This window comes from Pagrus pagrus, assembly GCF_965226575.1.
Source record: "Pagrus pagrus genome assembly, chromosome: 6".
In the NCBI taxonomy this organism is placed as follows: domain Eukaryota; kingdom Metazoa; phylum Chordata; class Actinopteri; order Spariformes; family Sparidae; genus Pagrus; species Pagrus pagrus.
The window spans coordinates 24341800-24359464 of record NC_140190.1 but is presented as its reverse complement, the minus strand read 5'-3'; the positions used below and the strand labels follow the sequence as shown (position 1 = coordinate 24359464).

At 42.8% G+C, this 17665-nt stretch overlaps 1 protein-coding gene across 7 annotated transcripts in view; it reads right to left on the bottom strand.

Moving 5' to 3' along the window:
- Positions 1 to 401: 401 nt before the first annotated feature.
- The window catches only part of LOC311257976 (3',5'-cyclic-AMP phosphodiesterase 4C-like), a 107624-nt gene continuing 90360 nt past the window's right edge, over positions 402 to 17665 (bottom strand). For 4 of the 7 annotated variants that reach the window (XM_084353976.1, XM_084353977.1, XM_084353981.1 and 1 more), the window contains 14 exons: positions 16935 to 16976; positions 15646 to 15682; positions 11152 to 11225; positions 11019 to 11068; positions 10529 to 10641; positions 7160 to 7253; positions 4273 to 4445; positions 4088 to 4186; positions 3621 to 3785; positions 3316 to 3415; positions 2859 to 3013; positions 2044 to 2166; positions 1385 to 1567; positions 402 to 1080 (listed from right to left, as the gene is read on the bottom strand). In XM_084353976.1, coding sequence (XP_084210102.1) covers positions 511 to 1080; positions 1385 to 1567; positions 2044 to 2166; positions 2859 to 3013; positions 3316 to 3415; positions 3621 to 3785; positions 4088 to 4186; positions 4273 to 4445; positions 7160 to 7253; positions 10529 to 10641; positions 11019 to 11068; positions 11152 to 11225; positions 15646 to 15682; positions 16935 to 16976 — 1978 coding nt within the window. In that variant the 3' untranslated portion in view covers positions 402 to 510. Of the gene's footprint in view, positions 1081 to 1384; positions 1568 to 2043; positions 2167 to 2858; positions 3014 to 3315; positions 3416 to 3620; positions 3786 to 4087; positions 4187 to 4272; positions 4446 to 7159; positions 7254 to 8790; positions 9013 to 10528; positions 10642 to 11018; positions 11069 to 11151; positions 11226 to 15645; positions 15683 to 16934; positions 16977 to 17665 lie in introns of those variants that run through there. The other 3 variants (XM_084353978.1, XM_084353979.1, XM_084353982.1) reach the window with 2 other exon arrangements.

Sequence of the window (17665 nt, the reverse complement as noted above, 5' to 3'; positions counted from 1 at the left end):
TGATTCATCTCTCACATCATTCTTAAGCAAAGAAATCATTCGCACTTATTCCAACCGGACTCTATCTCTATCTAAAATGAAAACTATGGTGCAAAATAATTTCCAAGACCCTGTCGAACCACAGCGATCCTCGCTCGCTGCTCATGTCTGAATGTCTCAAACAGTTATTTTGGAGGAAGACATTTCCTTTACCTTTTGTTCTCGTTAAGTGCTTCACGCCTTCGCTCCACTCTTCTTCCCAGTTAAAATGCAGCAGTCTTTGTCTGGGACGCTCCGAACTGAAGCTACAACGAAGCAGGACGGGACATGAAGGCCAATCAGGCACCCAAAGAGAGGCTAAAACGATTCATTCTCGTTAATATAGAAAATAAAACAGTTCTCCAGAGAGGGTGTCTCCAGTGTAAAGGGACTGTAGTGACTTTACAGACTTTATTGGTGAAGGCCTGCCCTGCCTCCGTCTCACTACATTCAGCACTCGTGTCTCTCAGGCAGGGCAGGTTGTGCTGGTTGTTACGTGCCCATACGCAGGCAGGCCACCCCGTCGCCCTCCTGGCTCAGTTCTGTGTCCCTGTCGGCGCCCTCCAGCGTCCTGTGGGGGCTCCGCACTGACATGGCAGCCAGATTCAGGGTCCGAGACGGGTGAGGCGAGGGGGGACGGTACCTGCTGGTGCTGCTGCGGGGGTCTGGAGACAAGGAGGGGGAGGAGGAATCCTGGTGTCGCTCCCCGCCTGAATGGGGCTCTTCCTCTAGGGGGCTGTCCAGGTCCGACTCCACATCCAACTCCTCCTCATCCTCCTCTTCCTCCTCCAGAGTGAGTTCAAACTGGAACTTGTCTCCTCCTCCTCCTCCTCCTCCTCCTCCTCCTGAAGGGATGGCTCCTCCTGCTCCAACAGCTTCTCCTCCTGAACCAAGCTCTGCATGGTGCTCCTCTGGGCTGGAGGGCGACGGACTGCGGGGGATCATGCTCTGGTACCATTCCCTGTTGTCCTCCAGCGTGTCCAGGATGTCCTGGGCGTCAGGGTGCACCAAGTCGGCCCAGGTCTCCCACAGAGGGTGGACAATGTAGTCGATAAAGCCCACCTAGTCATAGAAACAACATAAATAAATATATGAGTATGAGAGGAGTGAAATATGAAACTTGATGATAAGGGTATCACAATTTCAATTATAAAATCGGAAATTGATCGAAATAAGAACTTCAATTGCGACAATCGAAATCAAGTGCAGCAACGACCCTGTCGAGCGTTCATGCTGGATTTTGGTGTCGTTTATCTCTGTAGATTTATCTGCTTCTGTCCTCTGCTGTCTGTCTGTGCTGGAGTTTGTCACATTAAGAGGGGCTTCATGGTGCATTCAGGTGCATGTCTTAAACTCTGGGCCTTACCTGGGTTTTCTCTATGGAGGCGTTGTGTTTGTCACACATGGGACTAATCTCCATGCCCTTGTCCCGCTCTCGGTCTCCCTGGGTGAAGAACTCCCCCATGATGCGGTCCGTCCACTGTCGGTAAAGCTCCAGCGGTTTGGTCGGGTTGCTCAGGTCGGCACAGTGGACCATGTTCTGCAGAACCTGGAGGAGAGATAATCAGTCAGACACACTTCAGGCTGGTTTTCCTTGGTCAGATATGCCCTGTTTTCAAAAACTGACCAACAATAGCTTAGAAAAGGTGGCAATAACTTGAGGAATGTAAGTAGAATTCCATTTATTACAGATATAACTTGACCCAGTTCTGATTCTGCTAAAACACAGTGAAGAATAGTCCACAGCTCTGTCGAGGTGCAGTTACTGCTAAATGTCCAGCAGGCAGCAGCACCTTTACACTAACTGACTCAGTTTGTTGTGAATGAAAAAAAAACATGCTGCTGCCAATGCCCGAGATCTGCTGCTTACTAAATACTGCTCACTTTTAATTAAAAAGAACCTTAAAATCAGACTGAACTGCATAAGTGAACAGAGATTGTACACGTATGATATTTTTTGTAACACCATGTACTTTGATGTAATATGTATAGTCTGATATTCAGTACCAGCTGGGGCATTCTCACCTGGATGCGATCAGAGTAGTTGTCCAGCAGCAGAACACCCAGACTGGTCACCTTCTTGGTCTCAACCATCGTCTTCATGTCAGCCAAGAAGTTCATGTGTTTGGACATATCTGTGGCGAGCACCTGATGAGGACGACAACCGCACAAACAGAGACTCAACATCTTCAGTAACTCTGTTTCAATGACACATTATTCTGTCTTCTTTCTTATATTTCTAAAGACAATTGTGGCCTAACGGTTCTGCAGGCTTTTTAATGGTTATTGGAGCGTTGTGAAGGATGAAGTAAATGTCGATATGAAACAATATACTGTATTTCTTTTAGAGTTTCTATGAGATAGTGTGGGCTGACAGTTTGTGTTTATTAGTCCTTGCACCTGTGTAAAAGTTTTAACCATTGCAGTCTTTTTTGGTCTGAGGTTATTCAGTTTCTTTCTTTTTAAATCATGCAGATTTTAAAACACTACACACAAGAATTGTAGTGCAATTGTAAGAGCAATTAAAAAAAATCCTGTCTAGTTTAGGAATTACAATTATTCTGAAAGATCTTGAACTCATAATGTAGTTACTTTTATATACTTTATATTGCTGCAGGGAATCCTATTTTTCCTATTTTGTTTGCTCCATCAAGGTGTAACTGACCATCAACTGTAACTGTTTTCCAATTGGATATACTGCATGATGACCAGCCCTTTCAAAGTAGGCCATGGCTAGATACTTAACTAAACCATAATGGGAAACCACACTGTAACGCGACAGCTCAGGTACAGTATGGCTGGATATCAATACGGGGTTTAAAAAATGTAGCAGTTCTCACCATATCGATCACCATCTTGCGGAGGGAGTCTTTCTGTTTCTTGCTGAGGTTTTGGAAGATGTCACAGTTGTCTTCTTGGAGCAGTTTGAAGCCCACAGCGAGGTGGTGATTCTCCAGCACCGAGGCATCGTTGTACATCAGCGCCAGCTCTGAACCTGCACAGATGTAGGATGAAATTCCTTATACTGTACAACAGGAAAACTCAAACAAATTCTAGGTAATTAGTATCCTGAATAATTGCTGCTCACTCTAATAAAATGACTCAGACCAAGCTCAGGTGCAGCTTAGTAAAAAGAGACAACATTTAGATTTTTAGAATGTACAGGTAATCTGTATTTTCTCATTTTATTTAAAAAACAGCATTTTTCTTCAGATTATTCCTCAGGTCTACATATGTTGATGTTTTTGTTCTGAAGGCTGTTGTGGTATTTGTACACAGAGACAAAGAGGAACTTACTGGTGTTTATTAGGAACTGGTTGGTGACTCCTGGGTGGTCGACATCATGGATGGCACTAGCAAACAGAGCAGCCATAATCTCCAGGTCTGTGAACACTGCCTGGGATAAACAAAGAACAGGAAACAATTTAACTCAACCAACACAGTGATATTATATTGTATCTGTGACTTATTTTGAACAAAAAGTATCTCTCTAAGTGCTCTAACCACTCTGAGACCTGACTACTGAAGCTGCATATCAAAATCTATGAAACTTATCATGTGTAATGTAACCATAAGCTACAACAGCAGTTTCCTCGGCTCACCTCTAAAGCAGGGGTGGACAGGAGGACGTGGGTGGACTGGACCACATCAGCTGCATGAAGGTTGTTGTGATAAGCTACGTCTGCATGGTAGTGGTCCTCCAAGGTCATCATGAAGGTGACAAAGGTGTCGTTTGGGATCTTAAACGTTTTTAGAAGGTCTCGCTCCTGGCAGGGTGAGGACGATGAAGAGTAGGGAAACAGAGTCACATCAATCACAAATTACAGTTTGTCTCTTCTGTGGCGTTGATTTAAATGACACAACCAGCAGATTCATCTTTAATCCAAATTGGGCGGTCAAAGTGTGAAATGCAGAAGCACTTCACAGCGACAGTAACTTCATTACTGCAATTACTACTTTTTTTATAATGATGTCTTTTTTGTTTGTGGATGTTCAAAAAAGTGAATTCATAGCTTAAATTTTTTTTATTTGTGAGGTAAGCAGACTTTCGGCGGAGGGATCCTCCTACCTGGAAGACAGAGTACATGATCACCGTCAAAGGTCGGTTTCCGGAAAATTCTGCTATCTTGAATATATCCAGACCCCAACGGTTAATGTCCTCAATCTCCTGGAGAAGCAAAACAGAACATCTATAAGACACAGTGTGTTAATGTGTGTGTGTTTCTGTCTGTGTTTGACTGTGTGTGGACCCACCTTGGCCAACATATTTTCTTGTGGCGTGCTGACTCCAAAGCGAGGGATGCAGGCGGGTGCTAAGCTAGGGCTCTGTATCACCTTTTTCACACCACTGATCTGTGACATCGGCCTCTTCTTCTTCTCCTTCTCCTTAGGAGCCTGAGACAGGATCTCCACGTCATGTTGTTTCTCTGCAATGTGTACAAACAGACGTGGACGCATACTGTGAAATGTCTGTCTTCAAGTGATTTCAAACATTCAGACTTGATATTTTACTTGATTACTCTAACTTTGCTGCATTGTCAACGTGATCATGTCAGAGTCAAGCTGGTATCCACAAGGTTCTAACTCTGTTGATCACTTATTATCAGTTATCCTTTATTTTTACACTATATTTATTTATTTTTACTAAAAAGAACCTGAAAGCACCAAACCTGACCCACATCCAAACAACTAAATATTTTTCCAAATGGGTCAGGTATCCATGCTCTACACCCTACCCAAGTTAAATCATATATCACATAAATTATATGAAGATTTATAGTTATTAAACACATATTATGGTATGATTCTCCTCCAGCAATTGAACAACCTGAAACAATATCTTGCCTCAATGTTCTTCAGCTTCAGTGGACAACGATTTTAAAGCTTATGTCATGTCTGGCTGCTAACATGACAGGATTACAATTAATACTTTCTAATTCTAACCAGTATCAGAAAACTTTCATGTAGAAGACATACAGCTCTTAAACTGTGTGTAACAACATGAAACCTGTCTTCTCCAAACATACATTATGGAGGAATCAAATGACAAAAAGCACAAGCTATAAATGAGTAACTGGACTTCATTTCAGCTGAGCTAAGACAATCTAAAGGCTAAATGTAAATCTGTTCACAAGTAAAAACAGGTGTCACATGTTGATCCTGTCTGCAAAACACGAATCCATCTAAATGTTACACGAATATAAATACAGAAAAGGAGTCATGTTCACTGTATCAACACAACAGTGTTTCTGGGTGAGAGTGCATCTTTGCTTCTTCTCAGTCAGAATCTGTGTTAAGGACCTTGTGAATGACTAAACTTTGATTTGCTCCAGTAGATCATCATTTTTGACCACTAAATTAGAGATCATGCCTATTGAGGTAGTGTATAAAGTATGTAATCTAAATGCCAAGTAAAACAGCAATGTATTCAGGTATAATTAAATAAGCCTTCAGTATACTGTAAAGCTATATCGTCACAGCACACCGTATACATGAACAGACTGTATAGCAGTAGGTACAGAATACCAGTAGTAGAACGCTATGGATGATGGGTAAAACAAGGTTGTCAGCCTTGTCTTGAGCACAATGACAAAGTGCTTCTCATGTTTTTCCAAATGTGAGTTTGAAAAGGCTTCATCACATCTACAGGTTAACCCTCAGTGGAGCTTTTAATCAAAACAAGGCAGCATCAACTTCATCTCCATATGATCGGTTACCACAAAGGTGCTGCCCCAGCAGAAACGATAGTGTTGAAAATGACTCATCCGTATTTGTACAAACCAAAGAAATATTGATCCCATTGTGACATCACGGACTGTCTGCTTCACTTCATGTCCACAGATCATCCTCAGTATTTTACATCCACGTTTTCTATTAGAACAGCAGGAATGATTTCTTCAACAACATCCAGATCTGAGGCCAGATACAAACACATGCCACCATAAGGATGTAGAGCGACCTGAGTGGCAGCATCACACGAAGAGCTGTCTGGCCTTCCTCACCTCTCTCACAGTGCCTCCTCTTCCTCACACCCAAAACCATGGTGTTCATTTCCAAACGCAGCCGGGCTCAACGCCGAGGCACTCATATCAAAACGGCATTCGATTGACAGCTCCATCCTCGTTGGGCTGGACCTCCATCCCCCCGGCAGGGCTGTTGAAGACTGAGCCTCCTATTGATGCAACACGCCGTCTAATAATATTGCACCCTGTTGCTACGACAACACCACACAATGTGTCCGGGAATGCTGTCGCCGCGCCTCCTTCTCGTTTAGGGAAGGAAAAATCCTCACCTTCTCCATCCATCCCTATTAACAAACAGTCCTCCCCTTTAGAATCTAGTCTCTACATATTTTCTCTTAAATATTCCTCTCTCTTTATTTCAAATACTGAAATTCTCCTCTTCCTGCTTCTTTATATATCAGCCAGTTTCACTTTCTTTCCTGCAAAAACAACCTCTTCCCACTCCCTTTAAAAAAAGCTTCTATTTAACTTCTTTTTTTATCATCCATTTTTCAGTTTTTTCAACTTTCAATCCTCTTCAGTCTCATCCTTTGAAATATTCTTCTGCTAAAAACTTCTCCCCTTCTTTGCTCCAATAATGCACAATCATTCAAGACTTCCTTTCCTTTCCCCATCTCATATACACCATGCCGGATGACACATATCATTCACATTAGCTGAACAGCAGCTTGTTGTTTAAAACTCATGTAATACGACTGACAGCAGAACAGTCAGTAAAGCCTGATGATGTAATTATGCAAGCTGTCATGCAGCACCAGAGACACAGACTTCACCGACATGTTTGAGATATTACTAAATATATTTGAAGATATTTTGTCATCCACACCATTTACATTAATGTGCGTAAACTAAATATAACATACCATAAACAGCACCATAAAGTTGCTTGCACCATAAAGTTAACATCTTTCTGAAACAGTTTCAACAAAAACTGAAAATCATTACTTCTATGAATGCACAATTATTTTGCAAGACTGTTGTATTAGTCCACATCAGTTTTAGCGAAGAAATGGTTTAAATAATTTTTCATTTAATGCAGAGGTCTTCTGTCTTCAATAGCTGTCCCTTCCACAAAGTGGGGGTTGTTTCATTCATTTACTTCAGGTTTTGAAACTCACCTAGGAAGGTGTTGGCGATGAACTCTGACACCTGATTCCCTGAGCGGCTTGTCTCTGAGAGCTGCGTCAGCTCACGGTTTAGCATCCTCTTAAACTGTGTAGGCACAACAAAAACACAGACAGAAGTATCGTTATTCCTGGGGCCTGTTTCAGGAAGCAAGTTTAACAACAGTGAGTTTAATCCTGAACTCTGAGTTGACTAAGCCTGAGATGAGATGGACAACTCAAAGATTTTTGGTTCCAGAAAAGCTGATCCAAATTACTTCTTAAATTTTATCAAAGTCACTGAAATGCTGTTAAAACATGCACAGACTGCACAGCCTATTTCAAAAACTCGCTTTCAGACTTTCTGCAGCTGCACCACGATCAGGCTCACGCAGAGATGTTAACATATCTCTAATATTAGGAATCATTTTCCATCAGTGCGACATATACAGTATATATAAACACAGATGAAATGGTCTGGAATGTCATGTCTCCATCATTCTCTGTGGTATATTCAGTGGTTCATTCCCTAATCTTGTTGTTGATATGTAAACATTGTTCTCATCCTATGAGTTAACTGTTCCATATCATAGATTTCAGTCAGAACTTTTAGCCATTCGTCTTGTGTTGGAGTCCCTAGGGAGTATTACTACAAAACATGTGTGTATTACAATTATAAGTGCAGTTATCCTGTGCAATTGTCCTTCCCGCACATACCTGTATGAGAAAAGTGAATAGAGTGTATATATTTATCATTATTTTTTCTACATTCAATCATTTCCCCCTCTGTGTTTGACCCAGCTGCTGTGGTTTGAAAGTCAAAAAACATTTGGGGGTACTCTGCACTTTTATTTCTGTCGATAAAGCCTACAGTCCATGTTTACCCCTTTTGAAATGCAATAATGTTTTTCTAATATGTACTTTCTTTGCTTAAAATACAAGAAGACAAGTTTTAGTAGCTAACTATGTTGTCTGTTTGCAGACACCAGGGAGAAATCTGCACTGCTAGTTGTAAAGAAAAACACTGATGCCAAAAAGTTTTCAAAAAACAAAAGTGTTCCCCCCATTCGAGTTTTATCGCAGCGGTAGCTTCCACACTGATTATGTAACAGCTCTGGCATGAGGTGGCTGAGGGAGGAGGGAGGGGGTCGGTGAGAGAGAGAGAGTGATGCTGCAGTGGTCACACGGTTACTATGTGACACACATATGGACACACAAAAACAACATCAACTGAAATGTGTATGTTCATCAACTATTTACTTCTCCTGTAGCTTCCCAACACCTCCCTCTATCATGCTTTTACTCAGGTCTTCTACACACACACACTCAAATGTTTACAAATTACGTGCAAGATATACCTGCTGCTGTAAACCAACCTCTTAGAAATCTGTTATATGTGAAAAAAACATGACAGCTTTTTTCCTCTATTTCTCACACACACACACACACACACACACACACACACTCATACATATACATGGAAAGAGACACACAGAATCTCAACATTCAGCCTGTTTGAAGATCAAGTCCCGAGTCAGATCCGACAGGCAGCCTCACTCAGCATTCAGCCCCCTGCAAAGCCTTGGACTGCTGATCAATACATCCAGTGTAAACAAGACAAGCCAGCAGTGCTCCCCGTCGCTCACCTGTCTGAGTCTCCAGCAGAGACAAACGCAGAGAGCCGACACACGCATGTCAACCCACACATGTTGATGTTAGAGGTAAATCCAAACCGACATGGAGACAAGTTTGCTTGTTCAGTGACGGGCTGAAATCTGCTCACTCAGCTCTGATCCACGCTTGAACATGAAAGGAGTCCGTTTGGAAATAAAAGTTCCCACAGTCCCATGTGCTGTCCTGGAGGTGAAGGGGAGGGGGTGGGTCCGAGGGGAAGGGTGAGGTGGGTTGAGGTGGGGGAGGCTGGGGATGAGGTCTACCATCGGGGGAGAAAGGGTGTGACTGCAGTCGCCAATCCAACTACTGTCACGCACTGTCAATGAGAAACATAAAGAGGGAGAGGGAGAGGGAGAGCGAGAGGCTGTGAGGAACCCCCCCTCCCCCGCCCTGCATGCAGTTCCCCCTTCCCTGTCCAATCAGATTCATCTGCCTTCAGGGGCTGGGTGGAGGACAGGGATTTGATTGGATGGAGGCAGGCTGAGTTTAGCCGCCAGACCATGAAGAGAAGCAGGAAGGAGGGAGGTGAGGAGGCGCTGATTAACTCTTTCAGTGGAGGAAGACGCCATTCATGAACCCGAGTATTCACACTGCAGCTGCCTGGGTCCTAACATCTGAGTTTTTCCCCTCAAATGTGACTCAGATCTGATGTTTTCCAACAAGGAAAAAGCTGAGAGGAATTGCAATTTGTCAGCGCTGCTCTGGACACCAGACAGGAGCGACAAATGTGACCTGCTTAACATTCATACTTGAAAGCTAAAATGAAAATTACTCCCAAAACATTTGACACTGATTCTGTCCCCTGCTGCTAAAGCAAATGCAGTTTTGTTTCTGTGATTTCCTGTTTTATTTTGAAGTTTTGCCCTCATGCCTCATGTATTGCTTTTCAGTTCCTCCTTTTGTGTGATTTCTCGCCCCTTTTCTGTGTTCACCTGTGTCTTGTTTGTCAATCAGCACTGTGTGTATATAGTGTGTGCTCCCTGATGTCTCTGTCAGTTTTTCCTGTGTGATTTACCTGAGCTGTGTCTTCCTGTGTCACCCGGTGTCCCCCCGTGGTATATTTCTGTTTTTTCGTTCCTTGTATTTTTACTGATTTGTACTTTGCTTTTGGTTATACTTTGTTAAGCGTTTGTTTTTGGTCTTCGTATTTTTTGGTGTTTGCACTTCTTGATTTTAGATTATTCAGCTTTTTGTTAAATAAAGCTTGCCTTTTTTTTTGTTCTTAATCCTGCCTGCCTCCTGGGTGTTTTATGCATTTGGGTCATCAATATTTTTGCCTGAAACGTAATAACAGCTTCAATATAATTTCAAATTTAAATGATTTCTTTTTTAATTTACAGCTGCCTTGACAGTTATTCAGCTATATAAATAAAAAATAAAAGTATGTACTGTATGTGTGTGGGTGTCTGATGAGAGGAAGGGAGAGGAAGTGTTGATTACTAGAGAAAGACAGAATGTGTGGCATCTGAAAAGAAGTCTTTTGGAGCCAATCCAGGCACTCAAAGAAAATGTATCAAAAGAGGAAGGACATATTTATAAACATTTTATTATAGGGGCTAAATTATTTAAACTCCAGTCATCAAAGAATCCAAGATGTCCTGGCCACCAAGTCTTCAGCGGGGCTCTAAAGTTCTCTTTTTCCTGTTTTCCAAGAACACCTGACAGTGTACGACAGATCAACCACTCTTCTTCTTTTTTCTGTCATCTCACCTTATTGGATGCCATCTCGCTGACTGAGTGTCTCGTCTGCAGCGTCTCCAGCTGGTCCAGACACCAGTCCAGCTCCTCCAGCGTCTCCACTGCCAGCTTCTGGTAGGGCTCCTCTGAATGGTCAGAGGTTACAAATACATATGTTAGAGGTCTGTTGTGGGACTGCTATGAAAACAGCCACATGTCAAATTTTGTAGAGTGATTCAGAGGAGTGGGATTGCTCTTGTTAATCGCTGTTTCTTACTGAGAAGTTTTGGAAGAGCTTGTCATGGTGCGAATGTTGAAGTGATGTGTTTAACACCATGCTTGTATTTTCACTCATCAATATCATCTTTTACACACGCATTTCATATTTGGTAATGGCCAAAGAACCACTTAAACTTGCACCATTTTCACAATATTTCCATAAAAAAAAAAAACATGAAAGTATTTGCAGTTCTGATGTGATATATCTCAGAGTGTCCCAACATAAAGTAATGGTAACACTGACCTGTAAGACATGGTTTACACATGGATGGCTGGTTGCTGCTCGCCGGCCGCCTGGAACAGGGAACAGATGAGGTTGTTAGTAGAATGAGAAGAACACAGACAGTTAGTCACCCAGTCTGTTTTCTTGTTCTTACTTGTTTCCCACACGATCTTGCAGATGTGTCAGAGCAGCAAAGTTACTCCTCACTGTTCTGAGACTGGCAAGAACCTGAAAGGGGGAAAAGAGAGGGGTGAGTTTTGTAGACATATGAATAGGTCTGGATGAAGACACCTGAGACATGCAGGGGCAGAAGCCTCAAATTGAACTATTTATGCCTTGATTTGCTCAGCTGACCCTTTAAGAAGTTTCACTGAATCACATTTTGAAATTAATGTTGAGCAAACGAACAGACACCACTTTGCCTTGAAAATATAAAAAGCTTCTCCCCCAGTTAATTGAACATTTTTTAACTTCAAGTCTGATGGCAGTAATACAGCCGTTCAAGGTGGGGTTAGTTATTCTGGAGAAAGATGGGCGTTCAGGTTCAACATGATTTATCTCATTGACGTGCTCTGCTGCAGATTGAACATGCTCAATCAGCTGAAAAGCTGCCGATAAGTAGTATAGACAATAGTGCCAACGGTGTGGGACACAAGGCAACCACAGGGTCCACGGACACCGACAGCCCCAACATCGGCCCAAAAACATTAAGTTTGGGACAAACCTGAAGAGTTGGCATGTGGTCTTGTTCTGCTTTTGAATGCCAATAAATACTATAGCTGTTTCTACTGTTTCATTATAGGAAATGATTTTTAAATGCCTTACTACAGTTTTTGGTCTTGCCTGATCTCAAGTATGCTGTGATAATATGGCAGGTAAATGAGTTTAATATCCACCTGCAGGTAGACCAAACAAAACTGTAGACATTAGTTTGGATATATAACATGTACACATATTGTGTTAACGGACAAATGCTAAAGAGCACACATACAGTACACACACCAAGCTGTTCGGTACAAAGAGAATGTGTGTGGGTGCTTTCTGTGAAAACTGAACCATCACCTATTTTTCAAAATGGTGAGTAAGGGCCAGTGAGGAGCAATGTGAGTTGTCTGGATGAACCAGACACTTTTAATTCGATTGGAAATGCTGAACATTTGAATGTAATCTGTCCCTGAAAAAGACAAGTGCTCGGTGGTGCTACCCACTGCTACAGAACAATATGGTACAGTAGAAAACTCAGAAGACCAGGGTTACACAAGTAACCTAAAACTTGCGTAACCCTGGTTCTCTGAGTAGCATGAGTGAGTGTCTCACATCGGGAACAACTTCGGCATGACCTCCTCAGAAGCTCCTATTGCATTCTGCCAGCCGATTTGGATGGAGCAAGGCACATCAGTCATGGAGGGTGGAGACCCACCACTCTGTAGGTTTTCTGTACGCCTCAATGTTGAGGCTTCTGTCTCCTTCAATGTGTACTGCACAGTCCAAGAAGGGTAGACTGTCTCCTCTGACATCTTACCGTGTGAACTTTCACTTCCATTGCTCTGATTTTGACCCAGGTGTTGTCCACATACCTGAACCAGTACCTAGGAGCAGTTACTGCGAAGGTAATCACGGCTCTGCTCTCAACTTCTTCCATGTAGAGTACTGATTACTATGTAGAGTACCCAGATTGCTGGGCAGATGTTACCTGGTGACCAACTGTCCTGAGAGTTAGACATACCCAGGTCTAGCCACACTAAGCACCGAATGGGCTAATGGAGGGGCTGAAACATCAAGCTTGTAGAACTTAGCAAAGGTGTGTGGCTGCAGCACAAATCTCCTGAATGGAGATCCACCTAAAAAGGGCTCACGAGGTGGCGAGACCCCTGGTAGACTGTGCATGCAGTCACTGTGGAGTCTGCAAACCCTTAGAGCTATAGCCTAAAGCAATCCACAATCCAGTGAGAGACCCGCTGCTTTGGGACAGGTTTCCACAAGCGATTCTTTGCCCAAGACTTTTGGTGACTTTTCCTACAGCACTTAGTTTTGTCCATGTAGATGCCTAACGTCCGCACTGGACACAACATAAGACATAAGAAATGTAATATGTAACCGCTGATGCTCCTCTGAGGAGAATGGCGGGGGATAAAAGGACACCAGGTCAACTGAGGAACATGACCCCAACACCTTAAGCATAAAGGCAGGGTTAGGCTGTAGACTAACTCTTGCATTCCCACAAGAGAACTTTGTGCACGCTCGGTGTACTAAAAGAGCATGAATCTTAGCCACTCGTTTAGCTGAAGCGAGAGACAGCAACAAGGCTGTCTGTAAGGTCACCATTTTCAGCTTTACCTGCTCCAGCGGCTCAAAAGGTGGGGCCAAAAGGGCATCCAAAACAGTGGGTAGGTCCCAGGACGGATTGAAGGTTAAGAAGACCGGAAGCCTATGGTGTGTGCCCCTCATGAAGCAGCAAACCAAGGGATGCTGCCCTGCAGCGTTACCTCAAAACCAATGTGTCTGAGGGAGAGCCTTTCTCTGCCACAGACCCTATTGGAGCCAATGCCCTGGGTGGAGCCTGGGGGCCTGACCGGAGACCTTGTTTCTCCATATCCTCGCAGTCACGCATGGAGCTGCCAGCCAAAGAGATGCTTCTCTCTGTACGGCTTGTTACGCCAAGAGACAACAAATTCCTCCAGCAGTTCTGGAGAAATCGGGAGGAGTTGTTTGCCTGTCCTCTTCAGCTTTTTCCCGTCATAACGAGACCTTGTAGCTTCAGCCTAGCCTCCAGCCATTGAATTTTGAGCTTGGTAGCTGATTGCACACATTCTGCAAGTCCTAGTCCAATATTGGGGAAGACTAGTCTTCGTCACCCGCCTTAACTGCCATTGAGGGATGACATTCTGCAACTTGGCCCAAAAGTGCAAGTGAAGAGTCGTTGTCATCATCCTCATCTGAAATGAGGAGACCATCTGAAACCTCACCCACCATTGCATCCAGACATTCCACCGAGCCCATTGCTAAGTCAGGACCGGCTAAGTCCTGAGGCAGTGGGTCGATGAGGTCAAGTTGATCCCCCCAGCTAGGCAACGTTGCTGTTCCAACTTCGAGGGTCACTGGCTCAGCCAGTCCCATCGGCTCCTGAGCTGTTACAGTGGAAGTCATAACTGGGTCCCCGCTGGACAAATTCGTCTGACAAGCCAGATGGCAACGGAGCACTTTGAGGGAGAACCAGCTACAATGTGAGCACTCCTCCCTGGACTCAAAGCCAGCTTGGGCATGTTTCAGGCTGACCTTCAGACCTCTGTTTTCGTGGGGACATTAGCGGCAGCCATGGTCACTAGCAGAGCTAATAAGTTATGAAGCTAATGGTATGCTGTACCTGTTAATGTTCTTATGCTAATCTGGTGCGGTTAACTAAAAGCATGCAACGACTGGGAGCATTACGACTTCCAGGTAGAATTAAGGTTATACAGTGGAGTATTGCTACTCGAGCTGTGTTAGCTCCAGGAAGCTAACTTCAGTTCGGGAAAGTATTTCTACTTGGCCCCGGGGTATTGCTACCGGGGAGTGTTGCCACTCGGCTTTAGCTAGCTGTTGAAAGTATTTCTTCTCCCACAGTTAGCAATTCAAACTACTGTTTGGTGACAGGCTAGTGTGAGTGTTAGCTCACGAACAACTATCCGCTCCAAGGACAAAGCCCCTGTTGACCATGTTTTCACTAGTGTCGGATGGACAGTTTAGCTAGGTCTGGAAGGGCAGTCGGCTTGAGCGGAGTTTGGAACTTCTGCTCATAGCAGGAAGAGGTTTTTGAATAACTGGCAGCGCAATGTCAAGCCCTTTTTATAGGGGGGAGGGTCACCACCCTCCATGACACTGACAAGAGCTTCTGATGAGGTCAAGCCGAAGGCGTTCCCAATGTGAGAGACAAAAGGAATGCTATGAAAGAGAACAGCAAGTGACATTACATAAGACAAATCTGGCATTTTTCATGAATCTTTCTATATAACTACAGTACTGCCTTAATCAAAATCCTTGGGGACCATCTCAGTTTGTCCAAACAGGACCTACAGGAGGTTACAGCCTTGTACATTACAATTTAAATATAGTCTGTATATAGTAAATCTTAGTTAAAATGGCCCTTATGTTACCACGTAATGAGCAATATGCTCTATGTGGAGAGAGGCTTGCACACCTGCAGTACACAACTCCTTTTTTGTGCCACATGCCAGGCCATCATTTGCAAACATTTCCATGATATGGAGAGATATCTTTATTAACAAGGTCCTTATGTTGATTGTATCCTTGATTAATGGTTGGACATAAAATAATTAAATGAATAATTTTCAGAAATACTGTAGGTTGATCTCTGTACAGTTCTGCTAAAATTAGCTTCTCTGCTGGCCAGGACTCCACTGGCCCATCACTGACAAGATAAGCTCAAACAACTTTAGTATCACTATTCACAAATACTAAAAACACTTGTAGTGGTGCTGTGTTTCTACAACACCTGTAAAACAGTGTTGTAAAAACTGGCCCCAGTGCTAAACCACATTTTTGAAACCTGGTGGCACCACAGCCACTGGGTTTGGATTCTGCATTTCTGTACCATGAGGTATTATGAGAGTGGCCCATACATTCTGGAAACTCACAAAATGCTACTAACCTGTGCAAACGGAGTCACTATCATGTCTTCTCCATGCCTGCAAAAACCACAGACATCGAGTGAAAAAGCCAAGTGAGATGGGACAGAAGGGAAAAGTTTTCAAAATCCTCAAAACACAAATAATGACAACAAATATGTTTCCTTGTTTGTTTGTTGTCATCATCTTAATGTGAGGGGTGTATAGGGAATCTACAGTTAGCTGTAACCCATAGCCGGTCTCAAATCCAGGACTGGATAAAACAAGTAGAGAGGAGGTTCTTTTAGTTTTACAAATATTTCTTAAAGGCAAAGATGCAGATTAGAGTTAAACCTCAGTGGGCAGAGCCATAGAGTCACTGCTTCAAATAGTATTGAAACCAAGTGGAAATGACAATAAGTGAGAAAGGAGGGAAGAAAATAGCCCAACACTGGTTACTGACAAGTAAACAATTATCAATTTTGCTTCTACCCATTGAGGTTTAACCTAAACAGTCAAAAGACACCTGCGTTAAGTGATGTTTCTTTGAATCAAATGACTCAAATGACAAATTTTAGCTCACTGTTTTGGTTCTTTGACAAATTAATCCAAGTGATTGGCAGAATTGTAGCATTTAGCAGCTAAAATGCCAGATATTTGTTTGAAAGAGAATACTGAGTTTACCTTCATTGGGTGGCTATAAACTAATGCGCCAGTCAAAACAGCTAAATAACCCAAAATCCCATGTGTCTGTACTAGGGTTTAAAACCAGTTTACGCAGATTTAATAACTCTTAAACAAGGAATGCCTCCAAAACACATATTTGTTTAACAAGAAATTTGTGCAGGTGAGGAGCAGTGTTCATGCAGTTGGCGCTGGAAAAGCAAACTTTTGGGGAGGCAGTGCTTTCTGGAAGCTTTGGGGTCACAACATGCATTTCATAACCATTCAGACTTTAAATCCATGCTGCCAGTGAAAAGTACAGTGTCTGTACATCGCTGTCCAGCAAACATTTTGACGTTGTGAAACCAAGGCTTAAGTATCAAAAAACCATTCTAATGTGATTCTTAATACGCTTTTTTTTTATCAAATTGGCAGATATTTGCACTCCCTTGGGTTAACTTCAAACATGTCAAATCTGTCAAATGTTTGCTAGGACTGTTTCAAATACTTTGCTTCGTTCTTCAGGTTGTGGCTGGGAAAAGATGACGTGTAAGCCAGGGAACGAGGGATGGGGTGGGGTGGAAGAGGTAGCAGGTTTGACTTATGACGACATTGCACAGCACAAAAAGATAGGCAGAGAAATCACAGCAGTCTTCACACTTTGTCTCACCGAGGTAGCCAATTGACTTCCCAATGCTTCAATCCCTCCTCCCTTCAAAACAAAGGAGCGACAGCTATTGATGGTCGAGGCCCCATTTACACTCTGGCTTCAAACAGACTGCTAGCTGCACAGAGAAATCTTAACTGTATAAACAGGCAGAAACTGGAGGAAAATCTAGCCCTGAGATCAGATCATAGTTTTGGCTTTAGTTGTACATCTTGACTAAATTTGATTGTTATGCTGTTTACACTGACAAACATGAGCTCTGTTTTAAAAAGCCTCTTAAAAGCCAGATGTCAAAGTGTAAATTGGACCTTCGGTGGGTTTATATAAAAACAGTGACAATATATTCTCGAGGGTAACTCTACTGTAACAGTGGTGATACAATCCATGTGACCTGATATTTATACAGCATACAGTATATATGGATCCCAAATGAAAGAGTCACAATATTTCAAAATTTGTTCTAAAAATGTGCTGTGTATCTCATTTTGTTACAATAATGAAATGATTTATTAAATAATTTATTACTGACAATTACTGTTTACTGTTGAAGCACACCTCTAATGAGTGACTTGGGAAACATGGAGATTAAGTGATTTGTTGGTATCCAGCAACTAATCTGGACCCAAATGAAAAAACGAATAAATAGACTTCCAGAAATGTCTTGAACAACAAACAACAATACATCCCTGACCAAATGACTAAATTTCCCTCCAAATCCAGCTCAGCAGTCCCAC